This window comes from Enhydra lutris, unplaced genomic scaffold, assembly GCF_002288905.1.
Source record: "Enhydra lutris kenyoni isolate GAN:26980312 unplaced genomic scaffold, ASM228890v2 scaffoldscaffold8, whole genome shotgun sequence".
Classification (NCBI taxonomy): domain Eukaryota; kingdom Metazoa; phylum Chordata; class Mammalia; order Carnivora; family Mustelidae; genus Enhydra; species Enhydra lutris.
The window spans coordinates 2,801,927-2,825,937 of NW_019154092.1; the positions used below are offsets into that span (position 1 = coordinate 2,801,927).

The window sequence follows — 24,011 nt, forward strand, 5'->3', positions numbered from 1 at the left end:
CCACCCCCCACCCCGGGCCCCCGGGAGCCAAAGAAGTCACACGGCCCTGGGCAAGGGCATAATATGAGGAAGCAGAATCCACAAAAAAAAGGGGGAAACGGGTGGGTCAGCAGAGTCAGCTAAAAAGGCCGACATGCAGGGGGTGCCCCAGATAGAATATTCGGGAGTGCAGGAGAAGGGCCGAGGAGACTGTCATGCTCCTGGGTCCTGGCCTGTAAGTCCTCCTAGCCAGCCCCTCCCAGGAGGCAAAGGTTCTGGTCATTGCTGCCAAAGACATCCCAGGAGAGAGCAGGCATCAAGCCAAAGCCACTGCAACAGAAGCCCCAGAGAGCAGGGAGCAGGCCTCAGGGAGGCTGTGGCTGCTGGGGGGCTAGACGCCGGCCACCCCGCCCCTGAGAGCTTCCACATGAACCTCCAGATGCAGGGAGCTCCCGGTGTGCCCCAGGTGGATCTGTACGTCTGCCTGGCGTGTCCTGCCCCTCATCAACCTGGCGGGGCCCTACAGATCCTCTGCACACTGGCCCCTCCATCCCCTCCTCTCCCGACCACCCACACAGAGGCAGGCCTCCTCCTCCTCCCCCTCTCCCCTGAACACAGAGCACATGGCGTGCCCACGTGTGGCTACAGGATGCCTGTGAAGGAGAACAAAGGAGCGGCAAGGCTTCCCGAGCACCTAAGGAGACACACACAAGATGCCACATTCCCCAAAGCAAAAACAAAAGGGTTTTCATGTTGCTTTCTGGTGCAAAAGATAGCTTGAGAGATGTAAATCCCAGAGGTCCACCAGGCCACATGCCCACTCCTCACAAAGGTCCAGAGTGACATAATTCAGGACCTCCGTCCCCCCCCGCCCCGTCCCCGAGCCTGATCTTACGAGGACCCCCAGGACCAAAGCTCTGGCCAAGGCCCTGCCCACTCAGGGGTCAGCGTACCAAACCCTCTGTCTCCCTCTGCCGCTCAGTCCCTGCAGGTCCACCCTGAGCCAGCCTCCTCTCGTGTGGTCAAAGGCACTGGCCTCCACTCCCCATGAAGCCCATTCTCTAGACACTCTGCCAGGGACCATCTTAAAATGTGACTTGGATCCTGGCTCTTCCGGCCCCCTGAAATGGCTGCTCGCCACTTCCCTTCTCCTCCACCCTCCTTCCACAGTAAGACTGAGCAATTCTCAGAACACGCTATCACCTCTCCCAGGCTCTTCCCTGCCTGGATGCCTCACCACCTTCTCTGACTGAGGCCTTGCCTGGCCTCCAGGCAGGCCCCAGACCTTGGAACACGCATCTGCCAGTCTAGGGCCCAGGGCCCTGCTGGCCCTCCCAGTGCACACACGCCCTGCCTGCCACAGTGGCACTCCTCTGCCCAGCCTTCCACCCCGAATAGGAGCTGCTCTCATTCACAAGGCTGGCCAGACCAGCGCCATTCCTCTCAGGCACTACTAGTTCCAAGGACACAAGTCCTAGAGAGGGTTTTCTTCACACTCCAGAGCAGCTGCGGGCCATCAGCCCTAGGGGGACATGGGCCAATGCAGGGTCAATCCACACAGACAGGAGAAGGAAACGGGCATGGGGCCGGCACTCTGGCTTGACCTGGGTGGCCCTTCCTTGGGCCTGACTCATGACAAGGAAACCGCATCGAGGAGGAGCAGGGAGGGTTACCGCAGTCCTGGGTGCCGCCTTCCTTCTAGCGGGCGGGGAGTGGGCACTCCTGCTAGGCCAACCTGGCTTCCAGGGTTCCAGGGGCCCCGGTTCCCCCAGCTCAGTCCCTACTCCCGGCAGGCTGGCTTTATGACTTCACATGCTGAAGTCACGCGGGGACAATGCTGAGCGTTCCACCCCTCCAAGTCCAGGCCCAGCCCAGCCAGACGGCTCCCCACAGTGTAAATGAGGACAATGCCCGCTGGCCCACAGGGGGAGGGGATGTAGAGCGCAGCGCCGCCAGCCGCTCCCGGCACCATGGACGATGCCGCGGTCCTAAGGAAGAAGGGTTACATCGTGGGCATCAATCTTGGCAAGGGGTCGTATGCGAAAGTCAAATCTGCCTACTCTGAGCGCCTGAAGTTCAACGTGGCAGTCAAGATCATCGACCGCAAGAAGACGCCCACCGACTTTGTGGAGAGATTCCTTCCTCGGGAGATGGACATCCTGGCAACCGTCAACCACCGCTCCATCATCAAGACCTACGAGATCTTTGAGACCTCTGATGGGCGCATCTATATCGTCATGGAGCTCGGGGTCCAGGGTGACCTCCTGGAGTTCATCAAGTGTCGGGGAGCCCTGCACGAGGACGTGGCTCGTAAGATGTTCCGTCAGCTCTCCTCAGCCGTCAAGTACTGCCACGACCTGGACGTCGTCCACCGAGATCTCAAGTGCGAGAACCTTCTCCTCGACAAGGACTTCAACATCAAGCTGTCTGACTTCGGCTTCTCCAAGCGCTGCCTGCGGGACGGCAGCGGCCGCATCATCCTCAGCAAGACCTTCTGCGGGTCGGCGGCGTACGCGGCCCCCGAGGTGCTGCAGGGCATCCCCTACCAGCCCAAGGTGTACGACATCTGGAGCCTGGGTGTGATCCTCTACATCATGGTCTGCGGCTCCATGCCCTACGACGACTCCGACATCAAGAAGATGCTGCGCATCCAGAAGGAGCACCGCGTGGACTTCCCCCGCTCCAAGAACCTGACTGGCGAGTGCAAGGACCTCATCTACCGCATCCTGCAGCCGGACGTCAACCGGCGGCTGCACATCGACGAGATCCTCAGCCACTCCTGGCTGCAGCCACCCAAGCCCAAAGCCATGTCTTCGGCCTCCTTCAAGAGGGAGGGTGAGGGCAAGTACCGAGCCGAATGCAAACTGGACACCCGGCCAGGCTCACGGCCTGAGCACCGGCCGGACCATAAGCTGGGGGCCAAAACCCAGCACCGGCTGCTGGGGGTGCCTGAGAACGAGGACAAGATGGAGGACAGGCTGGCCGAGTCCTCCAAGGCAAAAGATCATCATGGCACCGGAGCTGAGGTGGGGAAAGCGAGCACCTAGCGGTGCGGAGGGCCCGGGGGGCGTGGTGCGTGGTGCGCGCCCACATAAGCGAAATAGGCAGTAGGAGCTGAAGAAGGCACAGGTGCAAGGAACAAGTAAAATCCGTCAATTAAACCACTATTTTGATTACGTTCTATTAGCTTTCTTCCACTTAGTAGCAAAGACATTAATTACTGACCACCAAATAAACCACAAAGTGTGTACAAGCATTAAGAGTGCCCCGTGAGGAGTCTTTTTCTCTAGGACTCAGCCAACCACCCCTCCTGCGGCGTGGGGGTCTCCAGCACAGGGGTGCAGGGCCTGGTGCTTGGGCACAGGCAGACTCATTGCGAGGCCCTGTGGGCAAGAAGACCTAAGCCGCAGCCCACAGCCAGGCCCCCACCATCTCCCTCTGACCCACCCCGGACCCAGCACCTCCAGGGTTGGCCGGCGGCATGTGTCTGTCTGGCTCAGGCCCAGCACAGCCCACCCTGACCTCGACACCATCCCACTCCCTCAGACTGACCCTTTCTCCATATATTCCGCTCCCTCCATTCCTGTGGTTGAGATCAGTGACCTTGGCCCCTCGAGTGCCCTTTCATTTGCCAGAACAGTCCCGGCCCAGACATCTCAGCCACACCCTCCTTAGCCCTCCCTATCCACCCCATACACCAGCCAGTGTTCAGGGGCGGCCAGTGCTTGGCCTTAAGTGGCCTTCCCTAGACAGCATCTCCCTCTGCATCTCCCACCCACTCAGACCTGTCTGCCTCCATGCCGCTGTGGTCCACCCCTCCCCCTCCCTATGGGGTAAGAGCACCAATGGCCATACTTTCCTGACCCCCTGGGCGGTCCTGGTGCAGTCCCAGCCCCCTTGGTGAGTTACAGGGCTTGGCCCCCTGGAAACTGGCAGAACTGACAGTCGAGTGCAGACTAGTGGGTGCCTACGCAGGCGACTGTCCCCAGCAAACCTCCAGGGAACACACCACTCACGAAGGCAGCAAGGACCCATGCAGGACAACCCAAGACCATGGCCCAGGCAGGGCTGGGTATGCTCAAAAGAAAGACTCTGGTCCGAGCAGATTCCAGGCTGTCTCCTTGAGCTGTGCAAGCTCCTTAGAGAGCATGACCTGACCCCACTTAAGACCTGAAGAGACCCATCTGGGAGCCAGCTTGGACTTCCCACCTCCAGGTGAAGCAGCTGGCCCAGGCCTCCTGGGGCACCAAAGCCCTCAAGGTCACAGGCAAGTGTGGCCTGTGGCCTGTGGTGCACATGGCACTCTCGGGTCTGCGTGGAGCCTGGCCCCATTGCTTTGACAGTATGGCCTGGGTTACTGTTACCCACAACTCCTGTTCGTGACTCAACAGTGTATGAAGGTGGTGCCTGGAGCACTAGGACAGGGAAGGTCAGGAAGAGAAGACAGTCCTGACCCCCTGAGCTGGAGACCAAGTGCTTGGAGAAGGTGACATTGAGGCCACTTTCAAAGTGACCACATGGTCTGACATGTAGGACCCACACAACTCTGTCACCAGCAAACCACGCAGGCCAGGCCCAGCTGAGGCTGCAAACCTGGACCCAGAGCCCCAGGGGAACCTGAGGGGCCCAACTTTCAAGGACTCTCTCCTTCCCTCAGGGGGAAAGAACTTGGGGAGCATGGCCCAACGAGCTGTGAGCTCAGTGTGGAAGGCAGGTTCCAAGCTCTAGAGGGGCCACAGAAAGCAATGCAAGGAGTGGCGGGAAAGGCCAGAGACCCTGAACTTCCAAGTTCACCTCACCCAGAAGCTTCCTCCCAGGGAGGCCTGCAGTCCTGAGACGACAATGTGGTACAGGGGATCTCCAGCATAGGGGGAAGGGTGGCCTAAGGGCCACGCAGAGTGGGCCAGAGAGATAGGTCCTGCCAGACTGTGCTAGGTGCTCTTTAATGACGGCTAGACAGAAAGAGGCAGGGGTCTGATAGAAAACAGTTATCTGCCAGACCCTGGGATACATCCCAAGGGCCGTGGGGCAAGTCTCATGCCAGCCTGCCTGAGGCACGGCATATTTTCAGTGGCTCCTGGGACAGTCAGTCACCATTTCTGGCCCGGGCCCGGGTCCCCAGAAGGCCGGAGTCCTCTGCTGAGCGGGCAGCTGCCCTGCAGGCTCCACGAAGCTCCCACAGGCCCGACCCGGGCCTGGCTCTAGAAGAAGTCTGAGGCCTTGCGCCGGGCAGGGAGCTGCAGCAGGTTGTCCGTGATGGAGGCTGGGTCCTGGCTGAGGGGGGTGCGTGCCGCAGAGCCAGGAGCCGGTGTGCTCGTGGGGGTCTGAGGCCCACCAGCTGGGGTCTTGAGGTGGGTCGAGCGTGCTGGAGACGGGGTATAGCTGGCCCGCAGGGCCCGGTCTGTGTACTTGCTGGCTGTCCTGCTTACAAGGCGCTGCAGGGCTGGGGACATGGCTGGGCTCAGGCCTTTGGGGGTGAGGCTGGGGTGGAAAGGGAGGGGGGAGAGAGGCACCATTAGGCTCCACCGGGCACTGCCAGCAGCAGGGTTTCCCATGGCCCCACAAACACTCGTGGGAGATGCACGGTCATTATGAGCTGAGGACACCCAATGGCCTAGCACATAGCTGTGTAGCCAAACTTAAGGTCAAGTTGTGGTGCTGCCCTTGGACGTGGGACTGCGATGGACCCCAGCTCTCTCCAAGGAGAACGATCCACCTGTTTCCACAGGGCTGACAGGAGCTCACAGCGGGATAAGGAGCCCAAAGGTGCCTCTTGGGGATGTGCTGAGGCGGCAGCTGAAGAAGGAAAAGACGAAGAGGGGCCCTGCATCCTGGCTCATACAGGCCGTGCCCGGACCAGCAGAGCTGCCACAGGACCCACCCCAAAGCCCCCAGGCCTGCCTGCACACCGTGCATCCACACAGCAGGGGCCGTGGCCAAGTGGGAATAGGGAGAGACCCCCCCCCCCCCCGCCCACCCCATGCAGGTCAGGCACCCCTCACCTGGCCAAGTTCTCTGTCACTCTCCTCAAGGCCTCCTGCTTCTTGGCCCGGTTCTTGGCGGCGGCCTCGTTGGCCATCTTCAGCCCCAACCGTTCCCTGCGGCCGGGCTCCAGGATCTACAGGGCAGCAAGTGTGTGGCTGGCCTGCCATCAAGCCAGCCAGCCCCTTGGTGCTGGGGCACCTGCCTCTTTCCCATGGTGCCCTGTGATCCTCACAGCTCACTGCTGTCTCCCTAAAAGCCCCCAAAAGCTGCTGACCAGCTCGCCTGAACTGCCCACCCGCCAAAGGCCCAGGCCTCCCACCTGTCGTCACGGTTCCCTGAAAGCCAGCGGTGCAACTTAGGAACCTCCGATGGTCTTTTAGGAAAGAAGGGGGTCTTGTTTGAATCTGCTTCCCTCTGATTACTGGATTAAACCCTTTGTTGACTTTAACCCCCACTGACCTTCTGTATTTCTTCCCAGAACTTCCCAAAATTGATCTTGTCCTATTTTTCTATTTGAGTGCTAGTTTGTTTCCTTACAGTTTTCCCCCATCAGTTCTGTAAAGCTCTGCCATACAAACGCCTTCTGTTACTCGCTTTCACGTTTACTTACGATGGGGTTTTGGCTGTACTTAAGTCTACCACTGTGTATAGTTTTATCCGCCCATCCTCACCCCCACCCCCCGCCTTCGTGACCCTCCCTCTTTGGTTTACTCCCTCCTACCTTCACACCAGATTAAGCATTGACTATTTTCCTCTCATTGTTCACATGTATTGTTTTCTGCACTTAACTCTCCCACTTGGGGAACTCGTTCTGCGATACACATCAGGCACTTTGTGTCTGATTACAGTCTACTGCTCAGCACGATTTGAACTGTCGTCGCTCACATACCCTGAATTTGGATTTGGACGGACGTTTGTTCGGAAGCTCTTCCCTGCTGCCCAGTAGGCACCGGGACCAGGGCAGCCTCCTGACAGCCCCGTGCCTCTGGTGCACCGCCTCTCTCTGGTTTTTCTTGGTCATTCTCGTGTCCAAGACAAATGTAAGAACCAACGTGCCAAAATGATTTGCACGTGTTCTGTGTGGACATGCGTTCCCTCTCGAAACGAGAGCGGTGCTACACCAGGGAGGCCTGTGGCGTGGCCCACACCCTCCGACTTTCCTTCTGCGAGCCCGCAGCACTAGCCTATGGTTTCCTAAGGAAAGCCAAGGTGCTGCTGGTTGTCCTCAATTTCTGCCGCTACAGTTGGCGAGATCTCTTTCTCTGTTGCGTTTCAAACTACACAATGCAAGTGTTTAGAGGGACTGGTTCAAGACAGCCTCGAACCCAGCTCCCTAAGCAGCAGACCGACGTTAATTCCAGGTTCCATGCCTGACCCTTTGGGGTTTCAGAGCAGGTGACGTAACCCCACGCCCTTTGCTCTCCGCAACAACACTGCCCTCTGCCTGCTGCCATCTCCTGGCGTTCCAGGCTGGGACTGCTGGCCCAGCACCCCGAAAACAGGACCATATGCTCCCAGCATCCAGGAACTTCTCTTCCACCTCGTTCCAAACTATACCAGCCACTCAGTTTCCCCAACAAGCTGTGTGCAAACCAGAGTGCCTTGCCTTCTCAAAGCCTCTCTGGGGCCATCCTAGGCCACCCCATCTCCACCAACCACCTGGCACACAGCTTCCCTGCCCTACCTGCTCCAGGCCTCACGACCCCACACTCTTGAAGATTCTACAAGACTGCTGCCTCCCGGTGCTTGCCCTCCTGTAGCCAGAGGCCGTCCTCTGCCAGCACGCGAACCTTCAGAGGACACAAAGCACACCCCACCGAACACTGGAGTTCTGAGGCCCTTCCCGGCCCGACCCTGCAGGCTCACAGGGTTGTGGCTCTGGTGCCCTCGCCCCACACCTGTCCTCAGTGCCCTGGTCTTCTTCAGAAGTACAGCGACACACAGGTGTGCAGCCTGGAGCACAGCTCAGCCCTTCTGTTGCTTCTGCTTTGACCAGTGGCAACTAGACCATCCTCTGTGCATCAAGGCACAAGTGCTCCAAAGACTGAGTGTCTACCCAGGGTCCCATCTGGGCCCCCCACTGTGACCCACCTTGAAGGCTGGCCCTGGCGTCCTGTCCACATAGGGGGTTTCAGATCCCTCAACTCTCAAGGGAGTATTTTCAACCTCCCCCCAGGTCATCAGCGGCGACTCGTTCACACCTGTAGATGGAGAGCTCGGTTACCTCAGGCCAGGGGACACAGGTGGAGGCACCGCCAGGCCCTCCCTCCTGTGACAGCCAGCTCCCACCATGCATGTCCCAGCTAACCAACATGAAGGCTGGCAGTTGGCCCACTCTCCTTCCCCGGAACTCTGGAACTCCTGCTCCTCTGCCCGCTGAGAGGACAACACCAAGACCACTTTAGGCCCAGGATGGGCCCAGGCCCTGATAGCTATAGGGCTTAGCCTGGGAAGGGGGCTCCCCAGAGAAGATGGGCTGGGTCAGCTAGGCTCCCATCCTAGCACATGGCCACCAGGGCCTACTGGAGGTTGCTATGGCACCCCACCCCAAAGGAGGGGACATTTGAAGGTTTTCAGAGCACCCAAATCTGCCAGGACCCTGGACAAACCTATAGTGCCTCCGTATACCCTGGCCTGTATCATAGGAACCAGCAGCCCAGAACACAGAGAGGCCAGTGCTTGGGGTGGAGGGTGGGAAAGGACACCACGTGCATCACTGCACCGTGAGATTGTCCCCCAAGATTCATAAACCTCCTGTGTGAACACATGCAGGGCTGGGGCCCGGAGCCTCTTCCCTATGCCCCTATGCCCAGCCTCCCCCTGTGCCCTTCGGCATGCTCACCACAGCCTATCTGTCGAGCAGAGCTCCAACACCCCTGGTTCCCAGCAAAACCAGTCTGTCCTGCCAAGCTTAGGGCAAGGCAGGAAGACCGCTAGGCTCAATGGACTGGGTCCCGTGTATCTCAGGTCAGTTCACCTAAGCGTTCAGCCCACCCACAGCTCCGTGCAGCCCTGTCATTGCACAGGTGGGTCACAGGGTCTCTGAGTTACACAAAGCATGTGGCAGACTTGGAGAAGAGTCAACAGGGCCCAGAGCCACCTGAGCAGCCCACCTCCCAATAGGCAGTCCTATCAGGACTATCAGGGGGCCAGCCTGCCAGCGGGTTCACTTCTTACCAGGAGCAGGAGAGGGGGTTGCAACAAATCCAAATCCGCCCACTCGTGGGGAATCCTGGGGGATCAGCTCCTTGCCATCAGGGCCTACCTTGCCCTGTTTGTGCTGGAACAAACAAGAGAGACTAGTGTCAGGGAGGCCCAAGCCTGCCCTTCCCAGCTAGCTGGTGGACAAATGCACAGGAACATGCTGGCAATGCTTCCCCTCCTTGGGGCAATCCTAGAGCTCAGGGGTTGGCACACCCCCCCCTTTGGAGAAAGAGAGGAAGAACTCCAGCCCCTGCAAAGACGTTGAGGACCTGTCAGAGTAGGCATCAGAGCGAGGGAAGCTCTCCCTCCTTCCATTCAGGGCAGGGCAGGGCCGGGCCAGGGTCCTTGGCCTCAGTACACACGCACACAAGCTGCTTTCAGCAGCTACTGACTCAGGCCTTGACAGGAAGCCACACTAATTACTGGCTTATATGCTCTGACCTTTCCCAGAGGGCATGTGCTGAAGCCTCCAGAATAGTCTCCCCACCTCCTGACTCTCCCACTTCAACCCCATGACCACTGGAGTCACCAGTGCACCATGACTCCCCGGCTCAGACATCTCTGCTGTCCACCCCACTGAGCCTCACCCTACCCCAGCCTGCTCACACCATCTACCCCTGCCCTACCCACGCACAGGTGTGGGTCTGGCCGGCCTGGGCTGGCTCCCAGCGGCCTCTCTTCTCTCATGTCCTCGTCCCCCAGGAAGCTGGCACTGAACTGACCTACAGAATGTCTCTGGCCAAGAGAGTGCCCCAGTGGAAGCCCATATAGGACAGGAAAAGATTCAGGACCTTGTCACACAGGAGCCCCAAATAGTCACGTGCTGCTAGGCTCCGCCCAAACCCAAGAACGGTACCAATTTAAGGCTGCCCAGAGCCAGCCCCGGCCACTCACCTGGGCGTTGAGGGCGGCAGCCTGCTGCAGTTGGGACCTGCTCAGGGCCTGGCTGAAGGGATCCCTGAGGAAGCGAGTGTTCTTATGCACCACCTGCCTCGGCTTCTTAAACAACTGTTCTTCATCAGGCACGCCTGGCATATCGAGGAGAGGTAGCAAGGTGTCAGAGGGTGGGGGATGCCCCATCACTGCCCCACACTCAAGGCTTGAGAGAGATGCCCCGGTGAACAGAAGCATAAAGCCAAGCAAAGCGTGGGGCAGCCCCACTCCCTCACTGACAACACACGGACCCTTCTGCCCAGAGGTAGAGCAGGACCCCTCCGAGGCCCAGGGAGCACAGACACACACACCCTGAAGGCCGGATACAAACATGCAGCCCCACTCCATGCCGCCTGCCGGCCCCGCCTGCTCACCCTCAGGGTAGTACATGAGGGAGTTTTTCGCCTTGTACTTCCAGGTCTCCACGCCGGCCTGGCTGCTCTCAATGGCTTGGTGCTCTGCCGACGGAAGTGCAAGGTTATCTTTCTGCCTCTGCATCACAGGGGGAAAGTGAGGGTCAGAGAGGCCCCCAGGCACTGTGCCCTGGGCCCCAGGACTCCCTCCACCCTGACAGAGGATGCCCATACCCCTGCACCCAAGGACACCTTCTCAAACTCCTCCTCGGCCTGGTACAGCCACGTGTGCCGTGCCCGGCTCTTCTCCTTGGCCACCTCCATGATCTCCTGGAAGGAGGCATTGTCCTCACTTGTGTACCGGCTCAGGAAGACATCCAGGCTGGGCAGGGGCTCCTTCTCCTCCTCCTCTCCGGCCTCTCCTGCTCAGGGGCAGAGGTGGGGTGACACAACCACAAGCAGCAATGAACACTTTGTAGTCACTCAGTCCCAGGAACCGTGCTACCCCATAAGCAGGGTTGGAACCCTCACCCTAGTTGTGCATCTGTGGGTGACGGCCCGTGCTACCCGACAACTCCCCACCTGGGGGCAGAATCGTCCCCCACCAACTGCCCAGGGAGCACTCAGGGGCTCTCTTTGCCTGCCGGATGTCAAGTGAAATATATGTCTCGCTCAGGCAGGAAGAGGGACATCTAGGGGTCAGAGACAGGTGGCCATGGTAATCCTTGCCCTGCCACAAGTGGACCAGTCCCTAGGACCTGCCTCCAATGCCCCAATCTCTCCCACCATCCCTGGGCTTTCGTTCCCCGCCTGCTCCTCCCCTCCTGGCACCAGTGCTACGGGTGGATGGCTGTCCCCTAAGCCTCCCGACCTGCTAGCAGGCCCAGAGGGCAGGGACCCCAGAGGATCCAGCGCTCCAGATGGAGCCACACAAGCACTGGGCCACAACCCCACCCGTCGCACCCAGCACCACAGAAAGGGGGACCCCCACTGAGGTGGTGCCACTGCACTGTGCACGGTGGGACACACTCCAGCTGGGCCATCACAGGGAGAGCCTTGTCTTCTGTTCCACTGGCAGTCTTGACCTCCTACTACCTCCTAGACGGCACAAAGCACAGTGGCTAAAAGCTCAAGACCCAGAGTCAGAAAGATAAAGGCTCAAACCCCTTTCTGATGGTACCTACCACTGAGGTTACTGAAGTGATTCCTAGATTTACCAACAAGCACATTTTTAAAAAACGAAAAAAAAAAAAAAAAGAATCTGAGGGTTGGCTGGGTGACTCAGTCGGTTAAACATCTGACTCTCGATTTTGGCTCAGGTCGTGGTCTCAAGGTCATAAGATCGAGCCCCACATTGGGCTCTGTGCTCCACACAGAGTTGGCTTGAGATTCTCTTGCTCCCTCCTCCCCTCCTCCCCACTCACACCTGTGCTTACTCAAATAAATAAGAGTAAAAATTTGATAAATAAATAACAAGAATCTGTAAGTTGCCTGTGATTCACCTGCCACAACGCAGTGGAGCTGCGATCAAGCTCCACTGGGTCAAGCTTCAAGGACACAACATGATGGACTACAGCATTGCCACAACAAGCTGGATTCTGAAGCAGAAAATATCTCATCTGCGTGAGCACACAGGGCATCTGCGTGAGCATGCAATAGACTAGAACCCAGTAGAGAACAGCAGGCATCTTGTCTGTCTGGGCACTGATGTTCTACTGACAAGACCGACCACTGATCATGAGAAAGTCCCATAGCATGTAGCACACTTATGTCCAACAGGGCTCCAAATGCTCTTCCCTAGGAAAAGTCCTTCATAAAGCTGGCTCGTGTCATGACACCCCAATATACATGAAAGACAACATACATGAAAGACAACTTGTTTGTGCTACTCCCACAACATGTCACGTGCTGTCCTAGGTGTGGAATATATACACAGAGGCAAGACAAAGAAGATCTCATGGTGAGCAGGCCATGTCCTACAGGGAGAAAACAAAGCCAGGCAGGAAGGCATGCTGGTGGGGGAGGAAGGAGTCATGAAAGGGTTTCCTGAATGGTAACATCTGAGCAGAGGCCTGAGGGGAGAGAGGGTGTGAGGCATGCAGCTATCCAGGGTAAGTGACTAACTCAGAAGAAACAAGGGCAGAGGTCCGGAGGCCCTAAGATGACAGCAGGAGAGGGGCCCTTCAAGGGATATGAAGCCTACTGGGCAGGGGCTGGCACACAGTGAGCAGGCTGGTGAGAGAGGTGGCGAGATTTCCATTCCACAAGAAGGGCCGGAGGCTCAGAGAACTGCCCCATGCCTGCCTCTCAGACCAGTGCTCTTTGACCCCATGGGCTGCCATTCAGGCCAACAAAGCTCTCTGGGACAAGATGTGATTTGCCTTTGGGTGAGACCCTCAGGGCCACAAAGGATGAGACTCACAGGTAAACCCAACCAGTCACTCACTCACCATCACCCTCCTCCAGGCCTCGGCCCCGGCCCCGGGCCTTGTTGCCCACCACTCCAGTGCCTGTGTGCACATCAGGGGTTTCAAATGTGGCTGGAGTCACATCTAGAAGGAGAAAGGGGGTGGGGATTAGAGCCAGCCTAAGGCATCAGTTCAGCAGGAGTTCCCCTCTCAGCCAACCACTGTCACCCTTACACGGTGGTGGGGGCTCTCGGGACATCTTGCCCAGGGCAGAGCCAAACTTGATGGCAATCTGACGCATCCGTTCCAGGTCTCCATTCTCCTCAGCCTCCAGGTACTCCTTCTGAGCCTGCAGCTTCTCCACATCAGGAAAGAAGTCCCTCTGGATGACTGTCTGGAGCCCCTGTCAGATGTCAATAAATGTCAGAGTTCACATCTGCCTCTCTTCTGCCTCAGTCTACCAATGTACATGCTACAGTCCTTGCCGGGCCCCCAACCTCTGTCCAACCCAGGGATCCCCTGAGCTTAGCTGCACTTTCTTTTTTTTTTTTTTTTTTTTTTAAAGATTTTTTATTTTTATTTATTTGTCAGAGAGAGAGAGGGAGAGTGAGCACAGGCAGACAGAATGGCAGGCAGAGGCAGAGGGAGAAGCAGGCTCCCTGATGAGCAAGGAGCCCGATGTGGGACTCGATCCCAGGACGCTGGGATCATGACCTGAGCTGAAGGCAGCTGCTCAACCAACTGAGCCACCCAGGCGTCCCTTAGCTGCACTTTCTAATGAGGATGAGCAACCCCTGTAGTTTTGATGCAACACCTAACTAAACGTTCATCTGGTTTCCACGAAACTTTTCTCTTTCCCACAATTGGTCACTCTCATCTCTTCTGCTGGCTCCATCTCCATACCAGCTGGACCAAGGTGGGTGTTGCCCCTTCATTCCATCCAAGGCCTCCTATTTCCAACGAGAACCCTTTACCTGGATGATTTCAGCCTGTCACCCCCACCAGCAGCACTGGCTGAGATTCCCAAATCTACCTCCAGCCAGACCTTTCTCCTAAGCTGCACATTTGTGCACCCAGTTATCCACTAATGCCATCTGCCTCTCTATCCCAGAGGCCTGCCAAACTTAACAAGTCCAAAACCAAACTGATTTCCTCCAATCTCCCTGCCAGCTCCTCTTCCTGCATGTCTGCTACAGTATTAAGACCAACTTCAAGGATCCTCCGACGCCCACTAATTCAATGGTGCTGACGCAACAACAGACTGTTTCCAAGTCCTCCAGCCTCTGCATTTGCTGTTACGACTCTCCAGAAAGTTCTCTTTGCCACCATCCTCCCACATGCCCATTCACGCTTTAATAAAATACCTTGTTTCCCTGAAACCCCCCGCCTCGACGAACAAAGCCATCCTCTCTTGCTCCTAACAACACCGATGCTGCCTCCACCATCAAGGACACCTCTCTGTGCACTGTATTTGTTTGGCTCTCCGACTGTCCACACCCCAAGAGCACGGACTCGGGTTGCTCCACCTCCGCAAGAGTACGAGTGCCACGATCCGAGAGGCAGGACCCAAGAAGAGCGCGAGGCGGGGGAGAGACCCAGAATTCGCTACCGTCGCATATAGACCTTACCTCGATGTACTCTTCTTCATCCAGGACCCGCTGCTTGCTTGTCGCAGCCCGTACCTCTCCTGCCGCGCGCTTCCTACCGGGCCCGGACGCGGCTGGGAGCAAAAGAGCCCGGGTTGATGCGCCGGGCGTCTCCATCGCTATCCCAGGATCGCTCTGGCGGCGCAGGTACGTAATAGCGTCGGAAGACGGTAGGGGCGGGACTGTGCCAAATGCGCAGGCGCTTGCAAAGTTCACCAATGGGAGAGCCGCGCGTTTGGAGTCCAGCCCGCGCTCCGTAGTGGCGTCACTACCGTCCCTGGCCCTTATGGGATTTGTAGTCTTCGTCGCTCCCCTCTCTGGTCCTGCGAATCTGGACTACAGGCACCAGGGGACGCTGTGGTAGGCGAAACTAAGGGGCGTGTCGTTCACGCTCAACGTGAAAAATTTTAGCACTGCGAAATTTAAAGGCCTTGGGATTCCAGTTTCTCGCGAATTATTGCGTGTGCTTCGTGTTATTAACAAAAACACATTTTAGCTATATACGCGGTTTCAATATTTTTATTCAAACTTTTATGCAAGGAAAAAACGCTAAGACAATTTCTTTTTGATAGTCACCTAATAAAAGAAAAAAAATATGAGGTCTAATTTAGAAATGTCTGGTTAAAAATTATTCGGTCCCTTTCGACGACTGTGAGGCCGGAAAGATTCCGGCCAGGCCGAGGACGTCGGATCTCCCTGTCCTCCTGCCCTTCGATCTTTCCCCGAAGCCCCTCAATAAAATGGTTAAAAAAAAAAAATTATTTGGTCTCTGGACGCCACAGTGGGTTTCCCAGAAGAGGGGTCTCATTGAAATGGACCAGAAAATTGCCCAACCATTTTTCCGGCATGATCATTTCTTCCCTAAAAGAGGCTGTGAATTATGTCAAACAAGTTCTGCCCCAGAACAATTGAGTACAATAGGCCAGTCATTCTTTCATTCAGCGGGGAACTCCACAATGATGGTTCTTTTTTTTTTTTCCACAATGATGGTTCTTGCCTGTGGAGCTAACAGCTCCACGTCCTGTCGAATGGGGAAGACAGGAACTAGTCAGATCATCCCACAAACAAACATAAAACTGCAGTGAACGGGTACAAAGAAAGAGTTTGTACTAGGGGGCTGTCAGGGGAAGTTTCCCTGGGGTCAGGAAGTGGTTGCAGATCCAGAGAATGGACACTGATCAGGTGGAGGGAAAGAGCAGGTGCACAGGCCTTGCAGCAGGAGGGAGAAAACCTTTGGATATACAGAGTTCAAGGAGTGGTGAGGTGGGAGATGACACCAGAGGGGCAGGGGCCTCATGGGTCACGGCCAGGAGTTTTGTCTTTGGGAACAATGAGAAGCCCTTAGAGAGGCAGGTTCACACTTGTACCCTGCCTTTTCTGGGGAGGGAATTGCAGAGGAACCAAAGTGGCTGCATGTGGACAAGATTGGAGGCAGCTTCAGTGGTCAAGGTGAGGGAAGGCAGCCTTTTCCTCAGGTTGCTACAGTTGAACCTGGGGAGAAGATAGCTTCTAGGATGGTTTTTGAAGGTAAATTTGATTTGTTATATGTTAACTAATTTGAATTTAAATAAAACAAAAAAATTGATTTACTGTTGGCCTGGGTACAGTGGGTAGGGGATAGGAGGAGGGAGGTTTGCATGGTGGAAGAGTTTGCAACCGACAAGGTGATTTTGAGATGCTGTGTGCTTCCAGGAGGAGTAGTCAAAGGGACAAGTTGGATGTAATATCTAGTTCAGGGAAGAGGTCTGGGCTGGAGATGTAAATGTGGCAGAGAGCTAGGCATTGGAGCCCGAAGGTGGAAATGATAAAGGGGAGAATGGACAAGAGAGGGGCATGCCTGGGCCCCAGCCTGCAGGACAGCTTTGCCAATGGGCAGCTTGTAGGGGTGAGCCTGCCAAGAAGCAGCTAGAGAGAAAGGAGAGAAAGGAGGACGGTATGCCCACTGGTCCCTTGAAGGTGAGGCTCTGACTGTGGCTGCCTACAAGGACAAAGAGCCAGCTCGCGGCTAGGGTCCCAGAGCCCAGCAAGATGAGGGCATCCCAGGCTGCAGAGATGCTCCGCACGCAGACTGTGCAGTATCCCAGGGCAAAGAGCTTTATGACCCCTAGAAGTGTGCATCCTGAGGGGTGGAGGGGGGTGCCACTCTCCTGGAGGCCCCCAGCATTGTTGAGAGCAGCCCCGGCTGAGACAAGACGCCTGCTCTGTGTTATCTGAGCTAGCCAGCCTTGGAGAGTCCTGGCGGGCGGTAAACCTGCCTTCTGCACCTTTGATGAATGGACTGTGTCTCCTTTCAGATGCCCCCGGGGCCCATCTCCTCCAGGACCCACAAGGAGACAGAACATGATCCCCAAGCCAGATGATGGTGTTCGATGCCTTGAGCCCACCGTACGGCCCTATTGGAGGAATCAAAGCCTTATTTTCTCACCATCTTTCACCCTGGGGCCAGGATGATGGAGAGGAAAACAGATATCGTCCCAGGCACTGGCAGGGGGGTGTGGTGCATCGGCCCCATCAAACTTCCTCTTGCCCCTACAAGATGGCAGAGAGCGAGGCAGACACGCAACATGGAAATCCCCACCCATGAGCAGTACCTTGAAGCCAGTGCAGACTTCCCAGGGTGCCAGGCCATGATCCGTGGGGTAGTCTGCTGTGGCTGGGGAACACAGAGGACTCACTAGGCTGTGCTCTTCAAGGCGAGATGGCCCTACTCCTTGGGTGAGGGGAATAGGGCCGTGGCGGGCTTCGTACTCTGGTCGGCTTTTGTGCTCTTTGCAGTTGCTTTATTGCTTTATTTCCCAGGACCCAGACAAGGCTCACAGAATTAAGGGGCGGGGCAGGGGCTTCTGGAGGTGACCTCACCTGGCATTTTTACTCTACAGCTCTGGACGCCAAGGCCCTGTGCCGGGCGCACAAGCTGGCAAGTCCAGGATGCACAGAAACCTCCCATGGCCCAGGCAGGGAAAGGAGAGGAGGGAGGCCAGCCTACCCCAGGTAGGGAGAGGAAGATTCTGGCCCCTCCTCCCCCGGACAAGGGATGGTTCCTGTCCTGGAGTTGGTGGGGACTTGAGGAAGCAGACCTGCTCTGTACCCTCCTCCCAGCCCCACCGCCCCCCAGGGAATCTTCTCGACCCTAGTCACTGCAGAGGAGAGCACATGGAGATGCTCAGTGTTCCCTCCTTTCCCCGGGGCAGGTGACAAGGCAGATGGGGAGTGGGGGGACACACACTTCAGCAGCCCGCTCCTGCCTTGAGCACTAGCTCCAGAAGCCGGAAGTCCTGCAGACAGATGGGAAGAGGCTGGTGTCCTCTCTCAGCTCGTTCTCGGGTAGATCTGTCCTCTCTCCTAGTCGGCCCCCCGAAGACGCGGACAAGACCAGGAATGGCTACCAGGGCCATCAGGAGCTGTCTTTGGGGGCCTTCTTGGCTCCGGGGAGGAGCCTCGAGGTCGCTGACGTGCGCTTCTGGTGTCGCCACTTGGCCCGGCGGTTCTTGAACCAGACCTAAGGAGCAGGAGGGGCCGCTCAGGCCCAGCCCCAGGACCCGCGTCCCCCGGGACCCCCATAGGTGGAGCAGGCGGGAGCTTCCCAGCGGGGATGCGGGCAGACAAGGGCTGCGGGTTAGGTACGCGGCAGCGGCACCCACCATCTCTGAACCGCTGCGGAGGGGGGGCTGTGGCTCCGGCCGCGGGACGAGAACCACTTTTCCCACCCGGCCCAGTCGTCTCTCTTCACCCCTTCCAACCCCCAGCCTGCGCCCCGCGGTGCTCCAGATGCCCCTTCTGCAGCTTCGTGCTCTCTCCGAGTTTCCTAAAGTCTGGCGCATGAATGCGCGCCTCATGTATCAGGGAAAACTTAAAAAGTGTAAACCAAAGGAAAACTAGCCTCCCCTCCCGTTCCAGTGGCACTTTCCCGCACGTGCCTGTTCCCGCCCGCCCCCCGGAACCGGCCCTGCGCCCCACATTGGTCCTTGGGCCTCTGGGGACATTGCGCCAGGGCGATCTTTTCAAAAAAGAAGGAGGAAGGAAGCCAGCCCGCTCGGCCCCGTGTAGCCGTGCGGCGGGCGGGCACCCACCTCCACGCGCTCCTCGCGCAGGCGGATGCGGCCGGCCAGGCGCTCGCGCGTGCCCACGTCGGGGTACTGGTTCTGCACGAAGAGCGCCTCCAGCGCCTGCAGCTGCTCCTCGCTGAAGATGGTGCGGTGGCGCCGCGTGCGCCGCTGCGGCCCGGGGCCGCCCGCGCCCGGCAGCGCCCCCGAACCTCCCGTGGGCGCGGCCAAGGGCAAGGGCGCGGCGGGGCCCAGCCTCAGCGGCCACGGCAGCCGCGCGCCTGCGGGGCGAGGGCTCGGTGAGGCTCGGGGCGGGGGCAGAGCTCCGCCCCGACCGCGCCGCGCCCTGGAGGACCACCCCCCAGCCCGCGCCCGCGTCCGGCTCCCACTCACCCAGCCCGGCGGCCGGCTCCGGGGGCCCTCGGGGCGCCGCGCGGGGCCCGCAGCAGCAGCAGCAGGCGCAGGGAGCGGCCTCGGGCGCCCCGGGCTCCCCGGGCTCCGCGGGGCTCTGGCGGCCGGCGGCCGGCGGCGCGCGGGCGGCCCGTGCCGGGGGGCTCCGCTCGGGCAGGCTGGAGAGGATGTGCTCAATGGAGAAGGGGCAGGGCCGCCCGGGGCCCCTGCGGCTCGCTGCGCCCCCCGCCGCAGCCATGCCCGCCCGGGCCCGGCCGCCGCCGCCGCGGGAATATATACGTCGGGGGGGGGAGCGCGCTGTAATCCCCGGGCCGAGCGCGGAGTCCACGCGGGCTAATCCCGCGCGCTAATCCCCAACTGCGGCGGCGGGAAATCCTGCTCCGCATCGGCGCGCGGGGGCCAGCCGGGCCGGGGGGAAGGGGCACCCCCGTAGGAAGCCCTCCGCCCCGCGTTGGTCTTCCTGTCCTTTAAGGGCTGGCAGGACTCGCGGGCAGGAAGATGCCACTGGGAAGGCATGGAGGGCCGCCTCACCCGGCTTTTGGGGTAGTGAGCGGGGGCCACCCCGACTTTTCAGCCCCTTGGTTGCCCTGGCGCCTCCCGGCCCAGCCCCTGGGTACCTTCTCCTGCAGCCACCGCAACCAGGCCTGGCTCCTCGTCCCCGTGGGGCCCCACACAGGTGGATGGGCAAGTCTAGAGAAAGCCACCCAAACTGACAATCTCTTGGCCCCCAAACTGCTGGGCTTTGACCTCAAATGGGACCCAACTCCATTGGCACCCCAACAACCGCGCCGTTCTTTGGCCGCAAATCTCCCACCCATTTCAGAGCCGGGGGTTCTCAGCCTCCTGGAGGAAAATCGCAGAAGCAGGACGCTGCCTCTGCTCATCACCAAACCTGAAACCCCATGCGTTGCCTTGTGCCCCCAAGTCTCTACCTTCTCTACTGGATCTACAGGGGAGCCTTCCAGACCCCATCCAAGGCCCCACCCAAGTGCTCTGGAGCAACCCCTCTTCCTGCTTCCTATATGTCCCAGAATCCCCTCAAAACAAAACACAACCACCACCAACAAAAACCATGAAACACCTCTCCTCTACCCTCACCATAGCCAGGCTTCTCAGGAGCTGACTTGTGTGGGCTCTCCACTCTATTCAGGCCAGTCCGGCTGGCTACACTCTTCCCACACAGGCCACGCTGCCCAATATTGCCGATGACAGTACTTCGCCAAATTCAATGAAGACTCAAGCTAGTAGCACTGAAGGGCCAGTCAGCCATTTCAGCTCAAGACCCTCTTATCTGGACCTCTGAAAATGATGTCAATGGCTCACAGGAAAGAGCAGGAGACTGTCTGGCTTATATCCCAGACAGTATTTTTTTAAATATATATATATATATATTTTTAAAGATTTTATTTATTTATTTGACAGACAGAGATCATAATTAGGCAGAGAGGCAGGCAGAGAGAGAGAGAGAGAGAGGAGGAAGCAGGCTTCTCGCTGAGCAGAGAGCCCAATGCGGGGCTCGATCCCAGGACCCTGGGATCATGACCTGAGCCGAAGGCAGAGGCTTAACCCACTGAGCCACCCAGGCGCCCCTTAAATATATATTTTAATATATATTTTAAATATATATATATTCATATATATGTATTAAAGATTTTATTTATTTGACAGAGAGATCACAAGTAGGCAGATAGGCAGGCAGAGAGAGAGGGGGAAGCAGACTCCCCGCCAAGCAAAGAGCCTGATGCAGGGCTCTCAGGACCCTGAGACCATGACCTGAGCAGAAGGCAGAGACCTAACCCACTAGTGCCCCCCCAGTTGTCAATTTCTGGCCACGGGACCTTCCATATGTTCCCTCAGCCTCCTGTGGCTTGGTTTCCCAATCTATAACATAATAATGGCAACCTAACTCAAGAGGACACAACCAGTTACTGTGTGTGAGACGTTAGAACTGGCCTGGGCACGTGGGAGCTCCATGAATGGTAGGTATCATTGTAAGGTAGCATACTCACTCCCCCCTCCTTCTCCTCCCACCTCACACACCCTTGTTCAGACTCCTTTGCTGGTATCTCCACTCTGGTATCAGTGAGGAGACTTTGGACTTCGGGTGATGGAACTTCCCAACTCAACCCCTGTCAAAAGAGTCCTAATAAAGGTGCCCCGAACTTAATCTGAATGCTTGCTTAGTGAAGGAACCATTACTTCTGTGAGTGGCTCGGGCACTCTCAGCCTGCCTCATGGTTGCAAGATGGCTGCCACAGCCCTGTATCTCCCATCTCTTCCCGTATGTCCCCTTGGGTGACTGTGGAAACCTCTTCCAGCACAGAACCTCATAGAACTGTGTGCTCACCATTAGATCAGAGAGACATATGGGGACTGACTACCCATCAAAGTGGGAGTTCTGCCAGGATGGGGGCAAAAGAGTTAGTGGTCAGGAAGATTGTGCCCTCTTCCCCCCAGCCCTGGCAGTTTCTTCATCCCTTTCCATTCCCACCCTGAGTGACCTCCTGCAGCTTGAAGGTTCAGACACCTTCTCTGTGACAATGACTCACAAGCTGATACCACTGGTCTGGCATCTCCCTCTCTTCCAGGCTAGTATCGCCCAAGTGCCTACTCCACATCTCCATTTGGATCACCTAGGAACATCTCCCAGCCACCATGCCCAGGATGGACTTAAGATCCCCTCAAAATCTGTTCCTTGCCGGGTATTCCCCACCTTGATAAATGGGTCACCTACCTGCCTATCTGCCTGGGTCAATGCACCATCTCTTTACCTGCCCCCCTCTGCATATGCCCATTTCTTCACCAGTCCCCCATGGTAAGAGGCCCACTCTGGTGCTTTCCAAACATGTCAGGGAATTCCTTGACCCCTCGCCCTCTGAGAGGTGGCATCCAATGCCCTTCCCCTTGAGCATGGCCTGTCCTGATGACTTGCTTCTCACCTCCAGAATGGAGCAGAAGTGACCCTGATTTTTTTAAATTTATTTATTGAGAGAGAGCATGAGCAGGGGAGGGGAGGGGCAGAGGGAGAGAGAGAATTTCAAGCAGACTCCCTGCAGAGCACAGATCGGGAGGCGGGGTCTCCATCTCACAACGCTGAGCTCATGACCTGAGCCAAAATCGAGGGTTGGACACCCAACCAACTGAGCCACCTGGGCGTCCCAGGTGACACTGATGCTCGAGGCCAGCTCAGACAGCTTGGAGATACAGCTCCTCTCTCTTTCATCTTGTGATGCTTGCTCTTCGAGCCAACCAGCACACTGCGAGGACCCACCAGCACCCACAGGAAGAGGCATGTGCAGAGGTGTCCCAGCCCGCAGCTCCAGCTGAAGGGCCAGCCAACAGGCAGCAGGGTGAGCAAGGACACCTTCGGGTGGCTTCTGTCCCAGCTGTCGTCAGCTGCAACCACAGGAGAGACCAGACTGGCACCTGTGGGAGGTAACAATAGAGGTGACTGTGTAGGTGATCAGAGCACTAAGTTTGAGGGGGGTTGGTTATGTAGCTCTAGATAATAGATGGGTTTGGGTACCAGAATGGGATGTTGCCGGTATGAACCCTAAGTCAAGTGGCTTTGGCTTTGGGACCCGACAGCGAGTGGGAGCTGGCAGGACTCTACTGAGACTGCCAGTGGGGTCTTAGAGGGAAGTGAGAAAAGTCTTCCTTGAAGATGGAGACTGGAGAGCCGTGGTGCAGAGTGGCGAGAAACATGGCAACACTGTCACCCGTAGCAGGTCGGGAGATACGATGCGTCCCCTGTGAGGAAGATGGTCCAGCTGAGGAGACGCCCTGCGGGGCCACAGAAGCAGCTGCCTGCCTGCCTTCGGCTACCGACAGTGAAGAGAGGAGAGAGACCGCTCTGAAAGAAGGAGACGTTCATGCCTAGAAGCCAGCTGACAAGGTAACTATAACACCTGCTGCATGGATGCGCGGTTCTGTTCCTGGGAGCTGCCCTAGAGAAATGAAAACTACTGTTCTCACAAAATGCTGCCCCTGCATGTTTAGAGACGTTCTCCTAATCATCACCAAAGCTTGGAAGCAACCCGGATGGCCACCAGCTGTTGAGCAGACCAACACGCCACGGTCCACCCCCCAAGGGAGAGCCCAGGGCGCCAAAGACACATGCAGCAGCCCAGAGCCATCTCGGAAGACTGGACTGAGTGAAAGAAGTCGGTCTCAGAAGACTCCGTACTGTGTTGAGGCCATGTATGTGACACTTTGAAAACGGCAACCGATCTGGGGAACAGATCACTGGTTGGGGTGGGGGAGGAGAAGGCGGGAGTTTTGGGGGGGAGTCCCTGAGGGAAGGGGAGAGGAGGAAGAAATGCTAAGGGGGAGGCTGTTTCTTCTCCAGCCCAAGGAGGGTCGGGGCCACCTTCAGTGAGGTCAGGGGGCATAGCCACTCTTGTGGAGGTGGCTCCCATCCAGCCAGGCTCCAGAGAAAGGGTCAGTGGCAAATCACCAGCTCACCCCAGGGACGCTTACCCCACCCCTGCCACACTCAGCCCCACATTAAGTCCATTGCTTTCAGATCCCCCAGATTCTGGTTGGGCACAATTTCTGGATGTACATGGGAAAGGAAAGCTAGTGGGATGGACTGTGGCCCCTGTTGCTTAAGTTGGTCCCGGGCCTGTAACCGGGCACCGTCTGCTCCTTCTTCCCCCACCTTTTCTAAATCCCCCACTCCTAGCACTTCTGAAGGTCTGGGTGCCTTGCCTGATGGGTTGGACCCTGATGGGTTGGCCCAGATGCTCCTCCCTGGGGACATGAGCCCCTGGGTCCCATCCCCTCCTCAGGCTGTGCTGGCTGTCATGGCCCATTCACAGTGACATCTGGGCAAGGGAGCACCACAGGACATCCAGTGGGTGGGAATATCAAACATCCTTGTTCCCGGGATCTGGATCCAGTACCCCTGCCTGTAGGGGTACCCCTTTGCTTGGTGGCATAAAGAGCTCAGAGTGGCCGGGCAGATGTCCTGGTTTATATCTTGTGCCATTCTTACTGTGCTCCTGGTGAAATTACCCTCCTCTGAGACCCAGAACCTAAAGTTGCAGG

At 57.5% G+C, this 24,011-nt stretch overlaps 3 protein-coding genes across 4 annotated transcripts; 1 reads left to right on the top strand and 2 right to left on the bottom strand.

Annotated features, from left to right (window-relative positions):
- The first annotated feature begins 1,842 nt into the window (after nucleotides 1-1,842).
- On the top strand, nucleotides 1,843-3,233 carry LOC111142590 (testis-specific serine/threonine-protein kinase 2). Its single transcript, XM_022495883.1, has one exon. It carries the CDS (start codon nucleotides 1,950-1,952, stop codon nucleotides 3,024-3,026), a length of 1,077 nt encoding a protein of 358 aa, XP_022351591.1. The 5' UTR covers nucleotides 1,843-1,949; the 3' UTR covers nucleotides 3,027-3,233.
- Nucleotides 3,234-5,107: 1,874 nt separating this feature from the next.
- LOC111142591 (ess-2 splicing factor homolog) lies at nucleotides 5,108-14,625 on the bottom strand. Of its 2 annotated transcripts, none has more exons than XM_022495885.1 (10): nucleotides 14,491-14,625; nucleotides 13,097-13,265; nucleotides 12,911-13,006; nucleotides 10,707-10,876; nucleotides 10,476-10,593; nucleotides 10,063-10,196; nucleotides 9,142-9,244; nucleotides 8,056-8,165; nucleotides 5,982-6,097; nucleotides 5,108-5,460 (listed from the first exon to the last, which is right to left on the bottom strand). In XM_022495885.1, the coding sequence occupies exons 1-10, from the start codon at nucleotides 14,623-14,625 to the stop codon at nucleotides 5,181-5,183; spliced, it is 1,431 nt and encodes a 476-aa protein (XP_022351593.1). In that variant the 3' UTR covers nucleotides 5,108-5,180. The 2 variants fall into 2 exon arrangements, with proteins under 2 accessions (XP_022351593.1, XP_022351592.1); XM_022495884.1 differs by having other exon boundaries at nucleotides 12,905-13,006.
- Nucleotides 14,626-17,902: 3,277 nt separating this feature from the next.
- On the bottom strand, nucleotides 17,903-19,200 carry LOC111142670 (goosecoid homeobox 2). Its single transcript, XM_022495974.1, has 3 exons — nucleotides 18,945-19,200; nucleotides 18,579-18,832; nucleotides 17,903-18,007 (listed from the first exon to the last, which is right to left on the bottom strand). The coding sequence occupies exons 1-3, from the start codon at nucleotides 19,198-19,200 to the stop codon at nucleotides 17,903-17,905; spliced, it is 615 nt and encodes a 204-aa protein (XP_022351682.1).
- Nucleotides 19,201-24,011: the final 4,811 nt, after the last annotated feature.